The sequence below is a fragment of the Dipodomys merriami genome, unplaced genomic scaffold, assembly GCF_024711535.1.
Source record: "Dipodomys merriami isolate MVZ:Mamm:240054 unplaced genomic scaffold, mDipMer1.0.p SCAF_57, whole genome shotgun sequence".
Taxonomy (NCBI): Eukaryota; Metazoa; Chordata; class Mammalia; order Rodentia; family Heteromyidae; genus Dipodomys; species Dipodomys merriami.
In genome coordinates this window covers 7,737,104-7,757,352 of record NW_027206146.1, presented here as the reverse complement: position 1 = coordinate 7,757,352, position 20,249 = coordinate 7,737,104, and the positions used below count along the sequence as shown (strand labels likewise).

Below are 20,249 nucleotides of genomic sequence, written 5' to 3'. Positions count from 1 at the left end.
GCAGCCAGCGTCGGTTGTCGGCGCGCGGGCCGGAGAGCGGCAACCGGCGCCATGGTGGAGAAGGAGGAGGCTGGCGGCGGCATCAGTGAAGAGGAGGCGGCGCAGTATGACCGGCAGATCCGCCTGTGGGGATTGGAGGCCCAGAAAAGGTCGGGGCCGGTGGGGGCCTCAGGCGCCGCCGGGGTGTTGTGGGGGCCGAGCGGCGGACCGAGGCGATCTGGGCCCTGGGGGGGCGGGAAGGTCTGGCTTGGCTGGGAGGCGGGGTTTATGCGCCTAGCTCGGGTTCTGGGCTCGGGACTAACCGGGGTGTTTGTGGAAGAGTTGGGAGGCGGGGACATCGCGGGGCGGTGAGGGCTGGGTGGTTCTGAGGGCTCCGAGTCCCCTGAAAGGGGATGTGGGGGCGTTCTGAGAGAGCTGGAAGTGGGAGCTCGAGAATTGGGGCGTCCAGACGGGGCGGGGCGATGGGTGAGGGGGTTTAGGGGCGGGGACGAATGGACTGGGCAAATTGGGGGGCGTGTTTCATTCATTCATGCGTGGGTGGGTGGAGGATGTGGATGTGGTTCATTCATTCATTCATGGTGGCTGGAGGCGTCGTAGTTCATTCATTCATAGGTGGTGGGGATTTTTTTTTTCTGTGCCGGATAGGTTGGAACTTGTCTTTTCCAGATTGAGAGGCCCTGATACTTGAGTGCATCCAATGGAAACCACACTTTCCCCCTCTTCTTTCGTTGTGGGATTCAGGAAGCTCATGTCCTGTGTGCTCAATCTGACAGTGTCTTTCCTACAGGCTGCGGACCTCCCGGGTGCTGGTGGTTGGAATGAAGGGACTGGGAGCCGAAATCGCCAAGAACCTCATCCTGGCTGGAGTGAAAGGGCTGACCATGCTGGACCACGAACTGGTGAGCTAATGTCACCTTATTACTGTTCCCTCAAACTCCCACCCCCTCCCCCTTGTGCAGGTTTTGTGCTGTGAGAAGAAGGTTAGCCTTAGTGAAACTAGTTTTGGAGACTCATTGCATCCCAAGTGGACCACTGTTACCAGCTCATATAACCTAAATGCCAGTCTGTGATGTGTAGTTAAAGACATTGCCTTGGAGGCTACCTGGGAGTACAGTGGAGAGTTTGCCTGTTGGTGCCTCAACACTACCTTGTAACTAATTGGCAAATGGAGAACTGCCTGGAGGTCTAGAGTGGTGTACCCTTTTGCACACAGTGATTCTGATTTTAGTCTGAGACAAACCTAAGACGGTTCACCTGGGTACAGGCTGTATTCACAACACTCTGGCTGAGGTAAGAGGATCACTGAAAGTTCTTTTTTTGGAGGGGCGGGGTGGTCAGTCGTGGGGCTCTTGAACTCTGGGCCTGAACACTGTCCATCAGCTCTTCAGCTCAAGGTGAGCACTTTACCACTTGAGCCACTGCACCACTTTTGGTTTTCTGAGTGGTTGATTGGAGATAAGTGTCTCACAGCCTTTCCTGTCCTGGCTGGCTTTGAAGTATCTTCAGATCTCAGCCTCCTAAGTAGCTAGGATTACAGGCGTGAGCCACTGGTGCCTGGCTTTGAAGTTTTTCTTTTAGATGAGGTTTAATTCTATTTAAATGGTTTGTTTTAAACATTCTTGTGTCTGATTTTTGCATTTTTCTGAACTGAAATCATTTGCAGACATATTTCCCTGAGTGCTTAGGCTAAGCCAAATTTACAAATGACCAGTTGCAAATTTCAAGTGGAAAAAGAAAGCCTGGCCTTTCTGTTTGGAGTGAATTTCCTTTTTGAACACAAGGGGGTGCTCTTTAGCTATAAGTGACCAGCTTTCTTTCTCAAGAAAGATGGCATTTCTTGCATTAGGAACTCACATACAATTTGATGATATTTTAGCTATCCTTCAAAGGAAGGTTTTGTTTGTTTTTTGTTTGTTTTTTGTTTTTTGGTCTGGTTGAGGGGCCTGAACTCTGGGCCTGGACGCTGTCCCTCAGCTCTTCAGCTCAAGGCTAGCGCTCTACCACTTGAGCCACAGCGCCACTTCTGGCTTTTTCCTTTTTGCTTATGTGGTGCTGAGGAATCGAACCCAGGGCCTCAGGCATGCAAGGCAAGCGCTCTACCACTGAGCCACCTTCCCAGCCTCGGTTTGTTATTTTTTTGAGGTTCATTTTCCAGAAGAACTCAATAAAAAAAAAATACATATATTTCTAGGTGTCTCCTGAAGATCCTGGCGCTCAGTTTCTGATTCGTACTGGCTCTGTTGGGCGAAATAGAGCCGAAGCATCTTTGGAGCGAGCTCAGAATCTTAACCCCATGGTGGACGTGAAAGTGGACACAGAGGACATAGAGAAGAAAACAGAGTCATTTTTCACTCAGTTTGATGCTGTAAGTTACTTTTTTTTTTTGGGGGGGGGGGGAGTACACAGAGCCCTCACAGCACCCGTTCTGATATTTCCAGGAAGTTGCCAAGATCTGTTCTTTAGGTTTACCACTTTGCATGGAGTGTTGCTCTATGCAGAGGTCCAGTGCTAGGCCTATTGTGGCTGTTGGTGACTGCCGTCTGCTGAATTCTTTCCTTGACATATGTCTCCAGGTTTAGTGTTGTATCTCCCTTCCAGAATCTTTGCACATTACCGCAAGTGTTTTCTTCTGAAAATTTAACATGTTGTTGATAAATTTTGGCACCAGCGGCACTTATTGTTAGAAATATCAAAGTACAGCTTGTGTTTGGTCTTCAGAAGGAGCACACCTGATCTCGATCTGTCTCTTGTCTGGTGGTTTTTTAGTAGCCACTTACCATGGTAACGGGACAGAACTCCCACCATCCTCCAGACAAGAGGCATCTGCAGCCTCATTTGCTATAGCAGTTAAAGCTAAACTGAGTTTTGAAAGTCAGTGTCAAAGTGGTATTGATGACCTTTCACATGGAGTGAGTTCCCCGTACCCTGGAAAAACTCCCAAGTCCTGTGGCCACAGGGATTCTTCTTGTTTGGAAATGATAGACCCACTGCAGGAGAAGCCAGAGCTTGAGTTAGGGAGTTTGTTTTGTCTCGTCGTGTGTATGCATCTGTTCGAAAATGGGCTGGGAACAATGGATCCACCTGTGCATTTGTCCCTTTTTCTTTCTTATCCATGGCAACTACATTTGGTTTATTCTAGCTAGTGTTCATCAACTTGGAGCTGTAGAGAGCAGATTTAAGCCAATTGATTATATATTACCCATATTGTAGGTGAAGATGACTGCCTATTTCCCACTGCTAAGATAATTTCTGCCTTGGTTCTCTTTCCCCCCTCCTTGGGTGGCTATATCCTATGAAATCCTTAAGGAATAAATTTCTCAATGGTATTGCAGTGTCCAGACTGATAAGACACCAGCAGAGCAGGTATCAACTGGAAATGCTCTTTAAATAGTTAAGAAGTTGTCTGTTAACTGATCCCAAAAAGCTTCTCCCAAAATGTTACTGCCATGTGCTGTGGAACTGGCCATTTCCAGTGCCTCAACTTCCTCAAGCACCATCTGGAGGTCTCAGGAGACTCTTGAGTGAGCCACTGCTCCACTGTGGCAGAAAGAACCAACCAAAGGCCCATGGCTCACACATGTCATCCTAGCTACTCAAGAGGCTGAGATCTGAGAATAACAGTTGGAAGCTACCCCTGGCAGGAAAGTCTAAGAGACTCTTATCTCCAATAAATAACTCAGAAAAAGCTGGAAATGCCTGTGGCTAACCACTAACCTTGAGCACAAAGAGGCTCAGGGACAGAGCCCAGGCTCAAAGTTTACCAGGACCATCAAAAAGAAAGAGAGAGAACCAACTGAAGGCCACTTGGCCCATGATCTTTTCTCTTGTCCTTAAATTTGGGGAAATAATGACAGTGGGATTTGTCTTACAGGCCTAACAAAAGGAAGGGAAAGGCTGATTGCTGTAAACTTGGTTTCTGAGCAATTAGAAATGAATAGGTTTAATAGTTCCAGGAAAGCTTGCTAAGTTATCCCTGCCTTTTTTTTTCACAGAAGCCCTAAGGGTGGATTGTGTGGAGTTGAGAGACTGGGTGGTAGCTTTCTCTTTCTAATGAAGCACTTTTTTTTTTTTTTTTTAAGGTGTTAGGAAGTGACCTCAGGGGCTGGGAAGGTAGCTTAGTGGTAGTGCTTGCCTTGCATGCATGAGACCCTGGGTTCAATTCCTTAGTACCACATTAGCAGAAAAAGCCAGAAGTGGTGCTGTGGCTCAAAGTGATAGAGTGCTTGCCTTGAGCTTAAGAGCTGAGGGACAGCGCCCAGGCCCAGAGTTCAGGCACCACGAAAGAAGAGAAACTGACCTCAGTTGACAGTGTTGCCCACAGTTTGCCCCTAGCTGATCCCAGGGCCTAGTCAGACCTGAGGGTGGTGACTTCGCCGAGCCTGTGTCTTCCTTCTGCAGGTGTGCCTGACTGGTTGCTCAAGGGATGTCATCATTAATGTTGACCAGATCTGCCACAAAAACAGCATCAAGTTCTTCACCGGAGATGTCTTTGGCTATCATGGTTACACATTTGCCAATCTCGGAGAGCATGAGTTTGTTGAGTAAGCATTGGGAGAAAGGGTTGTAACAATTTTTATTCACTAGTAGGAACAGCCGTCTAAAGGGGGAAAGAGTAGTTTGTTGTAGCATGTAGACTATTCTGAAGACAAGGCATGGCTGAGTGCAATAGTTTGTGTGTTCCAAACTATGGATGTGACCCCTGCCCCCCAAATGATGGTCTCATATAAAGTAAACAGCATGCTAGACAGTTGGTATGGGTCAGTCTGCGCTTTGGGTGTTGTGCCCACAGTTTCAGCCTGGATGTCAGGGGCATGCTTGTTCCCTCGACACTGTTCTCCAGCTTGTAGTTGGGTCTGTGCAGGCTGAGAGAGAGCCAGTACTGTGAATGTGGGGTAACTGCAGGTGACTTCAGCTCTGGGGTCCACAGATAGTTCTCAGGAGCACCCAGTCCCTTCTTCCTCGTTTAGGACCTTGAGGCTGTGATTCTTTCATGATGGGACCTACAGTGCTGTGAATTTGGAGCTGCTAGATGAAAGGTGGCAGGTAGCACAGATGTAAACCTAGTTGATAGAGACAGGCCCAGTGTGGGTGGAGCTTGGCATCAAAGCCCCTGGGGAGGATCTGACATTTATTGCCTGTAAGGCTGAGATGGGGAAGAGCCCTATGGTGTGGACTCCCTCCCTTGAGTGCTGGTGCCTTAAGGAGCTGCTTGCACAACATGAACTATGTCAAGCTGGATCTCCAAGCAGAAAGGGTGGGATCAGATCTGCTGCTTTCATGATTTCATGCTACCTGTTTTGTGTATAGAGAGCTCCTATGTGCTAGGCAGTGCACCAACTCTTGGTATTGCAAAGTGGCTAACTTGTCACATAATCCATTGACAGAGATGAGATTTGAATCCAGATTTCCCTGACACGAAAGCTTTTGCTCTTACCACCTTATTTGTGTGTTTGGGGGGGGGGTGAGCACATTTTAATACTAATAACATAACTCATAAGTAGAACTTCCTCTCCTCATATCCCCTAGGGAGAAAACCAAAGTTGCCAAAGTTAGCCAAGGAGTGGAAGATGGGCCTGACACCAAAAAGGCAAAAGTCGACTCATCTGAGACAACAATGGTGAAAAAGGTAACTGTGAGTCACAGCCACTGAGGGTCCCAGCCCAACTCCTGGGGCCTTGTGGGGCCAATGACGCTTACCTACCCTGCGCCTCCTGTCCCACGGTTATACCAACAGCCTGTTGCTGTAAGGAATGTGGGCCAAGGCTCCAAATTTGAAAGGGAGATTCTGTATGCTTGTGTAGTCTTTCAGCACTGGAAGCTTGGCAGTAGACTTGGAATGCTGTGTGATTGGTGTTAGGTTTTTAAAAAGGTAGCCGAGTAAGAACAGCACACACGTGGTATTCAGGTAAGGGGTAGGTTTATTTGTTACGGCTGGCACCAGGCCATCTTGGTCCTCCACGCAGTGGGGAAAGGCCTGGGAAAGAGAGAGAGCTGGGGAAAAGAGCTAAGAGAAAGCTAGAAAAGAGAAGAGCTAGAAAAGAGCAGAGAGAGGGCATCTGGGCCTGGGCTAGGCCTTATCTAGGGTATGGGTGGAGAAAGGTGTGGCCACATCAAATTCAGATGTGACCTCAGTGGATGCAGATGTGACCTCTTCCCCGTGTCCCAGTTGCCTAGGTAACGCAGGTACTGGGTGGAAACTTTGCTGCGAGGAGGGTGGAGTCTGCTCCGCCATCCAGGAGCGTACCTTACAATTGGTACAGTGGAGACCACAGAGAATTTAACCTGTTTGGCTTGTTCGCTGTATAGACCAGTAGCTTCGACCTCTAGTGTATGGACTTAGTATTAGAAAGACTACTCTTCAGCAAAAAGCTATTATCTTGATATGTTTTTTTTTTTTTGGTCTTTTATGGGGCTTGAACTCAGGGCCTGGGTGCTGTCCCTGAGTTGTTTTGTTTTGTTTTGTTTTTGCTCAAGGCTAACACTCTACCACTTTGAGCCATAGTGCCATTTCCTGTTTTCTAGTGCTTAATTGGAGATGAGTCTCATGAACTTTGAATTGTGATCCTTAGATCTCAGCCTCCTGAGTAGCTAGGATTACAGACAGTAGCCACCAGAGCCTGCCTCCTTTGGAATTGCTATTTTGCTTTGACTTTTTCTTCTCTCCCCTTTCCCTCCTTTCCGTCCTTCCTTTTCCTTCCCTTCCCTTCCCTTCCCTTCCTTTCCCTCCCTCCCTCCCTCCCTCCTTCTCTCCCTGTTCCTTTCCCTCTCCTCCCTCCCTCTCTCCCTCTCCCTCTCCCTCAGCCAAGCATTATCTGACTGTCTGTGCTGCTTTGGTATGGGAGGAGGAGTTAAGCTGGGAGGAGCATGGAAGCAGCTTTGTGTGGACTGTCAGTTTATAAATCACTGTTACTGGAGTGACACTTGGCCTGGGTGTGAAGGATTTTCTGGTTTAGGAGCCTTCCTTTCCTAGTGGAGGCGTGTCTTTCGCATTCAAATGGGCTGGGTTAGCAGGTCACAGCTGGAAGTTTCCCTGGAGTCTGTGCTACTGTTTTGGGAGTCACTTTCTGTCACTATGAGGAGAATGTGGGCAGCCCCAGTGGCCTTGACTTCCCATTCCTCAGGGCTCTGCAGGCCTGGGCTTTGTGTGCCTCTTCCTATATCGGGACAATTTGAAGGTATCAAAATATTGCCCAGCTGACTTCGTTGCCTTGTTGGTCAGCTGTTCCACTTGAATGCAGAGCTGGGATTCCAACCCAGATCTGAGAGCCCAGGAGGCATGTGGGGCGCCCCTCCTCCCAGTCCCTAGATTCCAGGCCTTGTCAGATACCTTGCTCTCAACTCAGCCCTTCTGCCTGGATCTAGTAGAGTCACTGATTGGTTTGTACTCCCAGGTTGGGGGTGGAAAGGGGGCAGCTACTTCCTGTTTCCTGTGAACAGTTTCTGGTTAGAGTTCCCTTCCCCTCCCCCTTTTTCCTAAGTTCAGTCAGATGATATAAAGCTACTTCTGCTTCAAGGTACACTGTGTGCTCCTAAGTTAGAAACTTTACAAAACAGAGGAAAAAAAAAACCTGTGGTTTTCACACCATCTAAGTAGGTATCTGGCCTGGCCCAGAGCTACAGGATCAGTTTGTCTGCTGCCCTTGGTGCCCAGGAGAAGTCATGAGACGGACAGCATTGGGTTTGATTGTCCTCCCAGCCTGGCACAAACATGAAGCAGAACAATCAGGTGGTGGCCAGAGAATCTCCGAGGGAGTTTTTCAGTGCATCCTGTACCTAGTATTCATGACAGGTTTAGGGCAAAGACCTGCTGACTTTTCTCACCCTAAAACAGCCCACTGTGTGTAAGACCCTGTGTGTTGGGGGCAAGGAAGCACAGTTGGTCCTGCTATCTCAAACTGGAGAGGCATGGTCTCCCCAGCCTCCAGCTGTCAAGGAAGGACTTGATGGCCAAAAGGATAGGCACAGGCTCACCCAGGAACATGGGTGATGTGAGGTTTTGTAAGGGTGATGGGATCAATATGGGAAAGTGGGGATCATTCTGGAAAAGTTCTAGCAAACTTTCTACCCAGGCTGGCCTTCCAGATCCTCCAGGTCTCAGCCTCCTGAGTTAGCTACGAGTACAGATGTGAGCCACCAGTGCTTGTTGGCTTTGAACTCACAGCCTTGTGCTTCCTGGGCAAACAGTTCTGCTTGGTCCATTTGTCCAACCTTTGTGCTTCCAGCTGTTTTTCAGGTTATTTTCCCATTTCTTGCCCAAGGCAGACCTTGGACTGAAATCCTTCCTGTACCTCTCAAGTAGCTACAATTAACAGGATTCAATACTATACCTACTTATTAAAAGAGGAGGTCTCATTCTTTTTCCTTTTTCTTTTTTTTTTTTTTTTTTTGGCTCTCAGTTGGCTCTCAACTATGATCTTGATCTCTGTTTTCTGGGTGAGTGTGATTGCAGACCTGAGCTATCATGCTTATGTTCTTGAATATCTTTAGATATAGGTTCTGCTTCTCACTGTTGCAAGGATTTCTGGAGTGTAATGCAGCCATAGTTAGACGAGACAGGGGAAGAGAAGCTGGTGTTCAGGAACTTGGTTTTTCCTTCATGCAGGGAGTGTGTCCCCATCACCCAGTCTCCAGTACCCAGAGGAGTGGAGGAGACTCACTTGAACAAGCACTTGCTTATGTTTCAGTGGGCACTCTTTCTTTCACTGATCAGTAAACCATAATGACATAGAAGAGCTCTCTTGCCTTGTGACTTAAAGCCAGTGTTTATCCTGAAATACTTGTGTCTTTTTCCAACAGAAGGTGGTTTTCTGTCCCATCAAAGAGGCCCTGGAGGTGGACTGGAGCAGTGAGAAGGCCCAGGCTGCCCTGAAGCGCACCGCCACCGATTACTTCCTCCTGCAAGGTGAGGGCCAAAGCCACACTCTGTGCTGGGCCTTGGACTGCAGTATGCACACGTGGCTGTACAGTGCTGATGATTGTGCACTCACTTCCCTGACTGTAAAAGTTCTCTTAGCTCCTTCTCAGTGTGCGCGCTGAGGGAAGCAGAGCAAGTTAAAACATGGTTGAGCTCTAGTTTCTGGTGACCTTGTTAATCTGTTGAAATAATTGGCTCCCCCAAAATGGAACTTGAGATGACAGGTTCCCAAGTCTAGCATCTTTTCCTTCCTTTGCCTCCCAGAGTTCTTCCTTTGTGTTGGACCCAGTGAGGGAAAGCTTCCCTGTGAAGGAACTACCTGGATGTGGCCCCTGTTATTTGAGAAGTAATTGCTCTGGGTGTGTAGGTCAGTTTAGCTTGCTGGCCTGGCATGGATGGGCCTGGTCCATAATAATAATAATTTGTTTTGTTTCAAACACTGAGTGCTTACCGCAGGCGTGATATGTAGATATACTGCTTTCTCATTCTGCCAGCCAGGAGGCAGACAGAGAGATTGAAGACTGCTCCTGATCTCCTAGCACATAGGTGGGAAACGCCTATTGGTTGGTGAGCAACAGTTAAGAGCACCTTTCTGGGCTGGGAAGGTGGCTCAGTGGTAGAGCGCTTGCCTTGCCTGCCTGAGGCCCTGGGTTCGATTCCTCAGCACCACATAAGCAAAAAGAAAAAAGGCGGAAGTGGCGCTGGGGCTCAAATGGTAGAGCACTAGCCTTGAGCTGAAGAGCTGAGAGACAGCGCCCAGACCCAGAGTTCAGGCCCCACGACCGGACCCCCCCCCCCCAAAAAAAAGAGCACCTTTCTATGATTGAGGAGTTTGTGATGATCACACGCTTCCCTGCCCAGTGCAAGGCCCTGAGGTCAGTCTTCACCAAAAGCAAAGCAGAACACTGTATTTATTGTAAAAATACCCAGAGAAAGCACTTTTTTTTTTTGGCCTAGTTTCTTCATGGTACACACAGTATATGTAGCACATATTTGCACAGGCTGCTGGGATCCCTGAGCCCGCTGTCTACACTCCTGTGTCCTCTCTAAGGCCTGGGAAGGTGTCCACATGACAGCTCTTTCTCAGGGAGATGTATCCTGCAGAGTTTGTCTTGAATAGTGCTCATCTGATCTTCCAGTTGCATTTGGACAGCTTCCTCTTGTTTCCCTAGGGCTGAGTTGAGCTGCATCTTCCTTCTCCTCCCTGCCTCTTCCCTTCCTCAGTTTCCTCCTTTGCTTCCCATGAATCTTTCAGGACTGGAGCCACTGCCCCTAGGCCGGGACACATTGTTGCCATGTGGTGGAGGAAAAGTTATGGATACATTTCTGGTTTCTTTATTTTCGGGGGTGCTTGTACTAAGCTTGAACTCAGGACCTGGGTGCTGCCTCTTAGCTTTTTTTTTTTTTTTTGCTCATAGCTGGCACTCTACCACTTGAACCATAGCTCCCCCATCAAACAGCTTAGAAGAGATAAGGAGTCTCATGGACTTTGCTGTCTAGACTGGCTTCGAACCACAATCCTCAGATCTCAGCCTTCTGAGTAGCTAGGATTGCAGGTGTGAGCCACTGACACCCAGCCTCCCCCAGACTTTTGATCCCATGTCTTCTGGCACTGGCCTGCACCCCACCCCCACAGATGTTTCTTGCTGCCTCATTCATAATTCTACTTGCAATGAAGCAGCTATGTGCATGTGTGTCTTCACCACGTTTGTGTGTGGAGTGTTTTTCCAGTTTACATAACAAGATGGTGGCCGGACTGAGTACTTCCTGCTGCATTTTTCCACTATCTTTCAGGTTACCCTGGCCATCTGTGACAAAACGGCTTCATCTTTTTATTATTTTTTTGTAACATGTTGGAAAAACATGAAGAGTGAGCTGGTTTCCTGTGGCAAAACATTGACTTTGATTTGTTCTTTTTGAGGTTACTGTGAGTTTATCATAACAGGATTGCTAAAAATAGTGGGTCTGGTATGGAAACAGCGCTCACGGAGCAGCATGAGCAAGACCACGAAGCTTCAGTCCAGGCCAGGGAGAGCTTGCGCGCGTGGCCTGTCTCAACGTGAGGATGTTTATCACGGTCCTCAGCAGCCTTATCTTCCAGGCTTTTCTCTGATGAATGATGGAAAAGTACTAGGGCACAGAATTGAAGAATTGAGCATAGAATTGAAGCTGGAAAGTTATGTGGGAGACCCTGCAAGCGCCTGCGTAGGCTGTCAGGAGAGCCTCATAGGAGACATAGGAAAAGCCATGAGATCCCGGTGGTCTCTCTGGGTATGTCAGAATTCCTCCATCATAGCCCTCAGACCAACTGACATGCAGGCTCCTGAGCTGAGCGTGGACTTCCCTGGAGAGGCATAAAGTCTGGCACATGGGAAGGGTGGCAGCATTGTCCTGCAGGAGCAACAGTGGCCCACCCCCGCTAGATAAGACACAGCTGCCAGCGGCAGGAACCCTTCTGTGGTGCCAGCTTCCCCCGTCACCTCACCCATCTGTCAGAAACTGAGGAGCTTGGGGGAAAAGAATGATGTAGCAGGGTGTTGTGGTACATGCCTGTAATCCCAGTGTCCAGGAGGATTCCAAGTTTGAGGCCAGTCTTAAGGTACATAGCAGAATGTTTGGGGGTGGGGGCAGTGAGGAGAGAGAAGGGAAAAAGAAGGAGTTGGAGGGAGGAAGGAAGGGAGGGAAACTGGCTAGAGCAGCTCAAGGCTACAATTCTAGCTATTCTGGAGGCTGAGATCAGAACCTGTCCTGAAGCAGAGCCTCAGTTTACTAGTTGTGTTTTTTGTTTTTTGTTTTTGGGTCTGGTTGTGGGGCCTGAACTCTGGGCCTGAGCGCTATCCCTCAGCTCTTCAGCTCAAGGCTAGCGCTCTACCACTTGAGTCACAGCACCACTTCCAGCTTTTTTTTCCTCTTTGCTTATGTGGTGCTGAGGAATCGAACCCAGGGCCTCAGGCATGCAAGGCAAGCGCTCTACCACTGAGCCAACTTCCCAGCCCACTTAGTTGTGTTTTTATGTAAACATGCATTTAGTGCTTCAAATGGTGATAGTGCGGGATAGGAGTGAAAGGAAGACACTGCACTAGCTGGGTTTTCACTGGACCCAGGTGAAAAAGAGCAAAGTATAGATTAGTGTGGAGCCATAGTTCTGGTTTTCATACTGGTGGGAACTTCATGTGAATCCTGGCTTTGAGCAAATATGTAAGCATAATTTTTATTGACAGGAAAGGATTTGAATGTGGCTTCACAGATGCTAGGCAGACTGTACTCCTTGAGCCAGGCCTTCAGCTGGTTTGGATTATCGGACCTGCCACATAACTGGGATTACAAGCATGCCACCACTGCCTGGTTTATTTGTTGAGATTGGTTTCACTAACTTGCCTGGGCTGGCCTTAACCCCAGATCCTCTTCCTCTGTGCCTCCTAAGTAGCTGGTACTACAGGAATGAGCCACCACACCCAAGTCTTATTTTAGCATTTGTAAACCTTTGCCAAGCAAGCGATGCGTAGGCACCCCCACTTTTTGGACAGACCATTTGTTCTCCAACGAGGATATTGTTGGTGTTCAACAATGACGAATCCTATGGAAGGGGGGAAGACAGCCACGGGGAAATGGTCTCCGATAATGGGGTGGCAGCTGAACACAATTTGCTGCTGTCATGACCACAGATGTTTAAAAATAATTTTGTAGGGAGGGGGAAAAAAAAAACAGTGGTTGGTGTTTGTGTGTAGCCCTGGCTTATCAGCAGCAGACAAGGCAGAGCCCAGGGTCGATTAGAAAGGAGGCACTGGCAGAAGCTCTACCTTGAGAAGCAGACAGCAGTTACCCACTCGGCCCCTTAATCTCCAAAACAGGCCGGCGCCAGGGCTCCCTTGTGTACTGGGGTTCATGGCAACCAGGCACATCAGTACTGGTATGGTCGCGTGAAATCTCCCTGACCCCTACATGAGTGTTCTCCCTCCCACATGCCAGGCAGCCTTTCCGCTGGCCACACTGCAATGCCATCCTCACTGTTTGTGTCTCTGAACTGAACAGGAAGCCTGGGATAGGCCCTCTCTTGTTGTCCTTCTGCAGAAGGGAAACTGAGGCCCACAAGATGAGCACACAAGAATGGGCCACATTGTCTACAACCTGCCTGGTGTTTTCTTCCAGGCGGCACCCCCTCCCCCTCCCCAGCATCTGCCCCGGGCCCCAAGGCCAGCTGCAGCCCTTGCTGAAAGCCTCACATCTTCTCTTTGACTGTCAGACAACAGTCACGGGGATGTCCTGTGCCATGTTCCGGGGCAAGTGTGGTTGGCAGAGCACAGCAGATGCCCAGAGCCCAGGTCATGTGCCACTCAAGTGCTGGACTGGAGAAAAGACCCTCTTTCCCCGCCGCTTGTGGCAGACAGGGCGGTGTGTGTGCCGGCCTCTGTCCCAGCAGCCCTGTGACACTGGCGGACACAAGGCCCTGCGCGACGGGTCTGCGTGTGATCTGCCTCTGCGTGGCCCACACTGTTCACACTTGGTGTCCTGTCAGACACTGACATTTTAGTTAGCTAGTTCAGAGTCCCGTGTGCTGTTGTAATTGGTGAGCTCCGAGGGGCAGGGGGAGGGCCATTTGGAGTGATTTTTAATTTTTGTTTTTTTAGAAACTCCCCTCATGGGAGATCAGGACAGAGGGGAAGCGTGCAGTCCTGTCAGGAGTGTAGTGATTGTGACTTCGTTGTTTTGATTATTAAAATCCTGGACGGATGTGTGCGGTGATGCAGCAATTTCACTAAAACCGCATGAGCTACGATCACAGCCTTTGGTTGTTTGGGGTCTGTCTGAGTTTGCCATGCCGCCTCTCAGCTGCATCCCCGCAATATTTGAGAGCAGAAAGTTTCTAAAAAGGAAAAAAGGGGTGGTGGTGCATGCCGGTCATCTCTGTGTTTCAGTGGCCAAGCAGGAAGGTGGTGACTTCCAGCCTAATGAGACTCCATCTTAAAGTTTGAGCAGACAGCAGCCCGCATCTCCTGCGGAGTGTGCGGTCCCCAGGACTTGAGCAGCTCAAGTTAATTAAAAGGTTCAGATGAAGTTAATCAAGTTGGGAAGGGAACTCGCACAGTGTTTGGACACGGTCGGATGAGTCACATTTAGCAGACAGCTCCCTTTCCCTGAGTGTTTGATCTCACCGAACGAACGGTTGATGTCTGCACACTGCTGGGGCAGGGCTCCTCAGCAATGCAGCCGACAGCCAGAGCGTGTGTGTGTGTGTGTGTGTGTGTGTGTGTGTGTGTGTGTGTGTGTGTGTGTGTGTGTGTGTGTGTGTGTGTGTGTGTGTGTGTGTGTGTGTGTGTGTGTGTGTGTGTGTGTGCATGTCCGTCCATGTCCATGCCTGCACGCATGCGTGTGCGTGCAGCAGAACACAAAAGAGGAAGATGGAATGAGCAAGAACTTCATCTGGGGCTAGGGTCAGACCTGAGGCTGCTGTCCTAGAACATGGCTTCTTCACCCACTCACTCCCCACCCCCTGCCCCCATCCCACCGTGCTAACTAGAGTGCTGACTTCAAAAGAGTGAGAAGCCTTCCTTGCTGCAAATAAGGCCCAACTTCTGGCCACTCTCCAGTGGTCCTGGGAGCCTTCCAGATGTTGTCAGCGAAGCCTGTGGACGGTGCCAGCCTGCCAGCTCTGTGTGTGTATGTGTGTGTGTGTGTGTGTGAGAGAGAGAGAGAGAGCTGCCCCAGAATCTTGCCAGTACAAACTGGGGGCAGAAGTCAAGGCTCACACCAATGTGATCACCCATCATGCTGTGATGGCTGGAATGTAGAAGGGTCCACAGGGCACATTCTGGAAGAACCACACATGCCTGTGCTGGAAGTCCCACCTGACTTCCAGCAGGGCCCCCATTCCACCATCACTGTCACCCCTGTCATGGGGGATTTGCTCTGTAGCCATCTGGTTGCCTTGGTGCTGGCCGTGTTGGACAGTGGAAAGGTGTGCTGCTTTCACTTGGCCTGTGTTTCAACAATGGACTCCTTCCTTTAGCACAGATTTCTTAGTGCACACCTGGAAGCATTCATTAAGAGAACCTTTACACCCCTTTCTCCCCTCAGTTCTTCTAAAGTTCCGCACAGATAAAGGAAGAGACCCTGGTTCCAGTACCTGCAGGGAGGATTCCGAGCTGCTGCTCCAGATCCGCAACGACGTGCTCGACTCCCTGGGCGTCCATCCTGACCTGCTGCCCGATGACTTTGTCAGGTGGGTGCTCAGTGCTCCTCAGAACTTAGCCTGGATTCATGAACGTGGCTCACTGTGCCCCACTTTCAGAGGTCACAAGACCCAAAGTCATGAGGGCTCCTGTGTGTCTCATTCCTCCCGCACCCGCACTTTACCCACCCTCCACTGTTGTAGTGGTATGTACCCATTAGGGAGGTGGCCAGGTATGGTAGATACGCCTGTAATCCAGCCCTCGGAAGACAGAGGGCCGAGAGTGAAGGCAGATTGTCTGGGATATACAGAGACCCTGTAGAAAAGAACAGGGAAGAGGGAAAGGAAGGAGGTGGTTTTCATAAAAGTACTTGGTTCTTGGGGCTGGGAATATGGCTTAGTGGTAGAGTGCTTGCCTAGCATGCACGAAGCCCTGAGTGCGATTCCTCAGTATCATATACACAGAAAAAGCCTGAAGTGGCGCTGTGACTCAAGTGGTAGAGTGCTATACTTGGTTCTCGTGGCTTGGAAGCGGGCATTAGGAGCTGTTACTGAAGCTATTCTCTGCCTTTCTCTCATATTCTCTTTGGGTCGTTCCCCTCTGCTGTGGTTGTGGGGAGCCGTGTGGCTTATAGAGCCACTTGCCTGCTCCCAAACGTGTCTTATTGGGAGTTCCAAGGTTGCCCAGTGCTGCATGTGTCCATCGTCTGGCCCCCAGGATGTGGAGACCCAGGAATTGCCACTTGTACCCTATGGTTGGCTTGTTTGCCCCTCCCTCCTCCAGCAGACATCCAGGCTGCAGTGTCCTCTGCCCTGTGCTGCAGTCAGCTTCAGTTGGGTGAGGTCACGTGCCCATGGTTTAGTAGTAGTTGCCTAGGGTGCCCATGCCACCCCGTGACCCCCAGCAGAGGGCAGCCACAGCCCCTTCCTTCTGTGTCCTTTCTCCCTCACCCCAGAGTCTCGCGTCGGCTCTCCCCTGCCAGCCCTGTCCATTCTCATCCTGTGACAAACCCACCATGCACCCCTCGCCTTGTGCCACGTCCCTACCCATCCCAGGGACCACTGTCTTCCAACCACCTTCAGTGCCACAAACCAAAAACCTCTCGTCCATAAGGTAATTACAGTATCAGTGTCACCGTGCGGTTTCAGGCTGGTGGCGCTCGGTCTCGGGTGGGGTCCAGCTCGTCTTAAGTTGGTGGGTCGCACTCATGGCCCAGGAAGGATGGCTGAGAGAGCCACCACCCAGCCACCAAGGCCAGTGGTGGCCACAGCTGCCCAGTGTCCTGTTGCCACTGGACCTAGACACCCCCCTTTCTTCCCCCTCTCTTCCCCCTCCCCATGTCCGTGGCTGGCTGGCCCAGAGCGCAGGTGCTCCTCTATTGCCTGCTAAGTAAGAGGTGTTGAGTGACTCTCAAGTCTCTGGAGCCAGGCTTCGAGATGAGCTGAGATGGGCCAGGGACGTAGGCACAGAAATGAGCCACCGCCTGGCAGCTGAGCTACCCTCGCACAGGCCCCAGCCGCCCTAGCGCCGCTGCCACCCAGACTGTGCACAAGTTTCTCCTTCCCTCATCTCCCGGGGGCCTGCCGTGCTCTTCCCTGGCCACCCACTTGTTCTCTTCACAAACACAATCAGGAAGCTTTATTGCTTTTCTGATGAGGAAGGTAACACACCCGGGTCCACCGTGTGAGAAGGTGCCGGGCTCAGCCTCGGTGGATGGGCTGCTCGAGGGTGGGAGGGGGCTCAAGCATTATTTCTGTGTAGTGGGCTCAGCAGCCCGTTTCTCCAGCCTCTTGCCTTGTGTTACTGCACTTAGCTTACTAGACTGCTTTATCACCTGTCGTGCTTAGGAAACATTCATCATTTGCATATACAATATATGTACAATATGTGTCCAATATAATCCACGTATTTATTGTGGCAAGATAGACATAATAAAATGAACATTCTCCACCTGCTGTGGCAGTTGGAATGGCTCTAGCCTGGTGGCCAGCATGTTGCCTGTGTGTACAGATGTGGCAATCCCACATTGGCGCAAGCCTTGGGCAGGGGAGGAGAGGTTCTGGACCCCTGTGCCACGCTGCATGGTCCAGGTGCCCTGTGCCTTGCCCCCCACCAATGTTGTAGACCAAACCAAGTGGTTGTTGGTACTCAGGCTGTACCTTTCGTTGTTGTGTTGTTTTTGGTTCAGGTCCTAGGGCTTGAACTCAGGGCTTGGGAGCTGTCCCTGAGCTTTGTTTTTTTGTTCAAGGCTCACATTCTACCACTTGAGCTACAACTCCCATTTCCGGCATTTTGCTGATTAATTGGGGATAAGAGTGTCACAGACAGACTTTCCTGCCATGGGCCTAGGACCTCAGCCTCCTGAGTCGCTAGGATGAGTGGCGAGTCACCACTCTGGCTCAGGCTATTCATTGGTGGTGCTGTCTAGAAGGAGTGTGCGCTGGGGTGGGATCGGAGGTGGTTGAGAAATTCAGGGGGAAGCTGACTGGGGTGGTCCTGTGTGGGTTCCCTCTGTGGACAAGCCCTTAGGGTTGAAGTCAGGACTGACCCTGGGGGGTGGGGGGTGGGCATGGGTCTTTGGCTGGGTGAGCTGGAGGGCTGGGTAACAGTAGCAGCTTGAGTTTGTTCTCTAGTTTGTGCTTGGTGTGGCCCTGGGTTGTAAGGGCTTTGTTTTGCCTGCTCCCTGGCATTGTCTGCAAACAGCATACCGAGCGCAGCGCCCTAGCTGCGGAGAGAATTAGGAGAATGTGCCCAGCCGCTGGACCTCTGCCACCTGCCACCTTATTATTAGGAAGCACAGATGGAGAGCTCCCACAACGTAAGAGGGACAAACAAAGTGTGCAAAAGTGTCCCTGCCACCCACTGGGGCGCTCTCCAGGTCAGGGCTTAGCCTCGCTGTCTCTATAGTTCTTCCTGAGGGAGGGAGGGGAAGGGGCTGAGTCCTCATCACCCCAGTACTGCCGTCCCATCTCTCTAGGTACTGCTTCTCTGAGATGGCCCCGGTGTGTGCGGTAGTTGGAGGGATCTTGGCACAAGAGATCGTGAAGGTAAAGTGTCCTGTGGGGGCAGATTGGTGCCAGTGTGTGCGTGTGTGTGCGTGTGTGTGTGTGTGTGTGTGTGTGTGCGTGCGTGCGTGCGTGCATGTGGGGGGGGGGGCGTTTAATTGGAGATGAGCCATGACTGTTCCTACCCAGGCTGGCTTCGAAATATGATCCTCGGTTCTCAACCTCCTGAGGATCTTTTAAGATTCTTGTGGTGGGATCTCCCTGTGTAGCCCCAGCCTGGCCTCAAATCCGCCATCCTCCTCAACCGCCTAAGTGCTGGGGTCCCCAGGCAGGGATGCTGAAATCTCGGTCTGAGTGAGCAGTGGAGGGTGGTGGGCAGGTGGCCTCGACCCACTGCACAGGGGCTTCTGTGCATCCCCTCCTTCCTACTGGCGGACAGCTGTGGACCAGTGTCTTGTTTCTGTTTACCGGGCAGCCAGAGTACTGCACATTCCTGCTGCTGCATCTCCTCCTACCCGCCCTGCCCCTCGCTCACCCCGTGCCCTGCTCTCATCCCGCCACACCCCTGCTTAGCATTGCTTCCCTGCAGCCAGCTGGCAGGAGCAGTGGTGGCCTCAGCTGACCACCTACGTAAAGTAAACCGGAGAAGGCGGGCAGCTGTGCAAAGTCCCCTCCCTCAGGTCCACAGCACCGAGTCTGCTATACCAGGCAGGACCCATGCTGAAAGATGGCTCAAAGGCTTCAGGAAGTAGTGGGGGGGGGGGGGCAATCCCATAGGAGAGTGCTGGCCAGGCCCTAGGTACAATTCCTGTGCTTTTCTTTTCCATTGAGGTGTCTTGAGGCTCTGTCCGCCTGAGATCCACTTTGTGCGTGGACAGAGGGATATTGAGAGGCTTAGCATTGGCCCCCCAACATTGCCCAGTGGTCTCTGGGCCCAGCTGAGATACATACACACAGCCCCTTGCGCTATTCAGTTTCTGTAGCTCTTAGAAGGTGCTTGAGCTGAGTGGTACTTTGTCTTTCTCTTCACAGGCCCTGTCTCAGAGGGACCCACCACACAACAACTTCTTCTTCTTTGATGGTATGAAGGGCAGTGGGGTTGTGGAGTGCCTGGGCCCCAAGTAAGCCCAAGCCTGCCACCTGCCACCATCTGTTGATGTCCTTTACCCGGGAGGGTGGCAGAGCCCTGCTCCACTCCAGCTTCCCTGCAAGGAGCAGCCTGCCTCCTGACTTCTCAGCGCTGTTTCTCAGCTGAGCCCACAGGAGGGGTGTGACTTCAGGTGGGGACTGGGCCCAGACTCAAGGGAGCCCTAGTTGGAACCCCAGCTCCTCCAGAGCATCATCAAGTGCCCCTGCCTGCAGTGTTGGGGAAGTCTTGTTCTGATTCTTGGCGGGTACGGTGCCCTCCTCCGCCAACCCTGTCCTTGGCGCGTGGCCCTGCAGGCCTTTGCCGAGGCTGTACCCGTCCACCGGGCAGGGAGCCCCACGGCTCTTCTGTGTTACAGCTATTTTCTACATTTTCTTCATTTGTTTCGTGAGAAATGATAATAAAGTTACTTGCTTTAGAATTTGGTTTCCTCTACTTGTGAAACTTCCAGATCAGAAGAAAAGTCAGGGGAAGATGCCATCCTTACTCGGAGGCCGAACCTGTAGGGGCTTCTGTTACATCTTTTTTTTTTTTTTTTTTTTGTATTTGTTTTTCTGCTTATATTGTGCTGAGGAATCGAACCCAGGGCTTCATGCACGGCCACCTTCCCAGCCCTTTCTGTTACATCTTGTCATTGGCAAGAATGAGGACAAACCTGGAGCCAGGGGAATCGGCCCAGCGTGGTGGAGTCTGGGTATAAGCCAGCAAGGATCCTGCTGGAAAAGCGCTGCCATCAGTAGGGAACCCTGGTCCCCACCAGGAGGAGGGCGGACATCCCTGGCCCTTGGCCCGCCGCTGCCCTGGGTGGGTTGGGCCTGTTGGGCCTGTCTGCAGTGCTCCCCTTCCAGGCACGTTACTGCAGTCCTGGCACCATCGGGGTCAGCGGTTTCATTGCCCCATGCCAGGTCCCAGGGTCTTTGAAAATTGGAGCTAATTACAGCTTTGTCTTTGCAATGTGCAGCCTTGGTCACGAGGGGGCGTAGGTGGGCCTGAACTTGGACAACGAAATAGGA

General features: G+C 51.0%; 1 protein-coding gene across 1 annotated transcript; it reads left to right on the top strand.

The window, feature by feature from the left end:
* Positions 1-19,657, top strand: LOC138812877 (SUMO-activating enzyme subunit 1). The gene is made up of 9 exons (XM_070001120.1): positions 1-149; positions 788-899; positions 2,192-2,365; positions 4,399-4,541; positions 5,527-5,626; positions 8,797-8,902; positions 14,990-15,134; positions 18,062-18,131; positions 19,122-19,657. Exons 1-9 carry the CDS (start codon positions 52-54, stop codon positions 19,212-19,214), a joined length of 1,041 nt encoding a protein of 346 aa, XP_069857221.1. The 5' UTR covers positions 1-51; the 3' UTR covers positions 19,215-19,657.
* Positions 19,658-20,249: the final 592 nt, after the last annotated feature.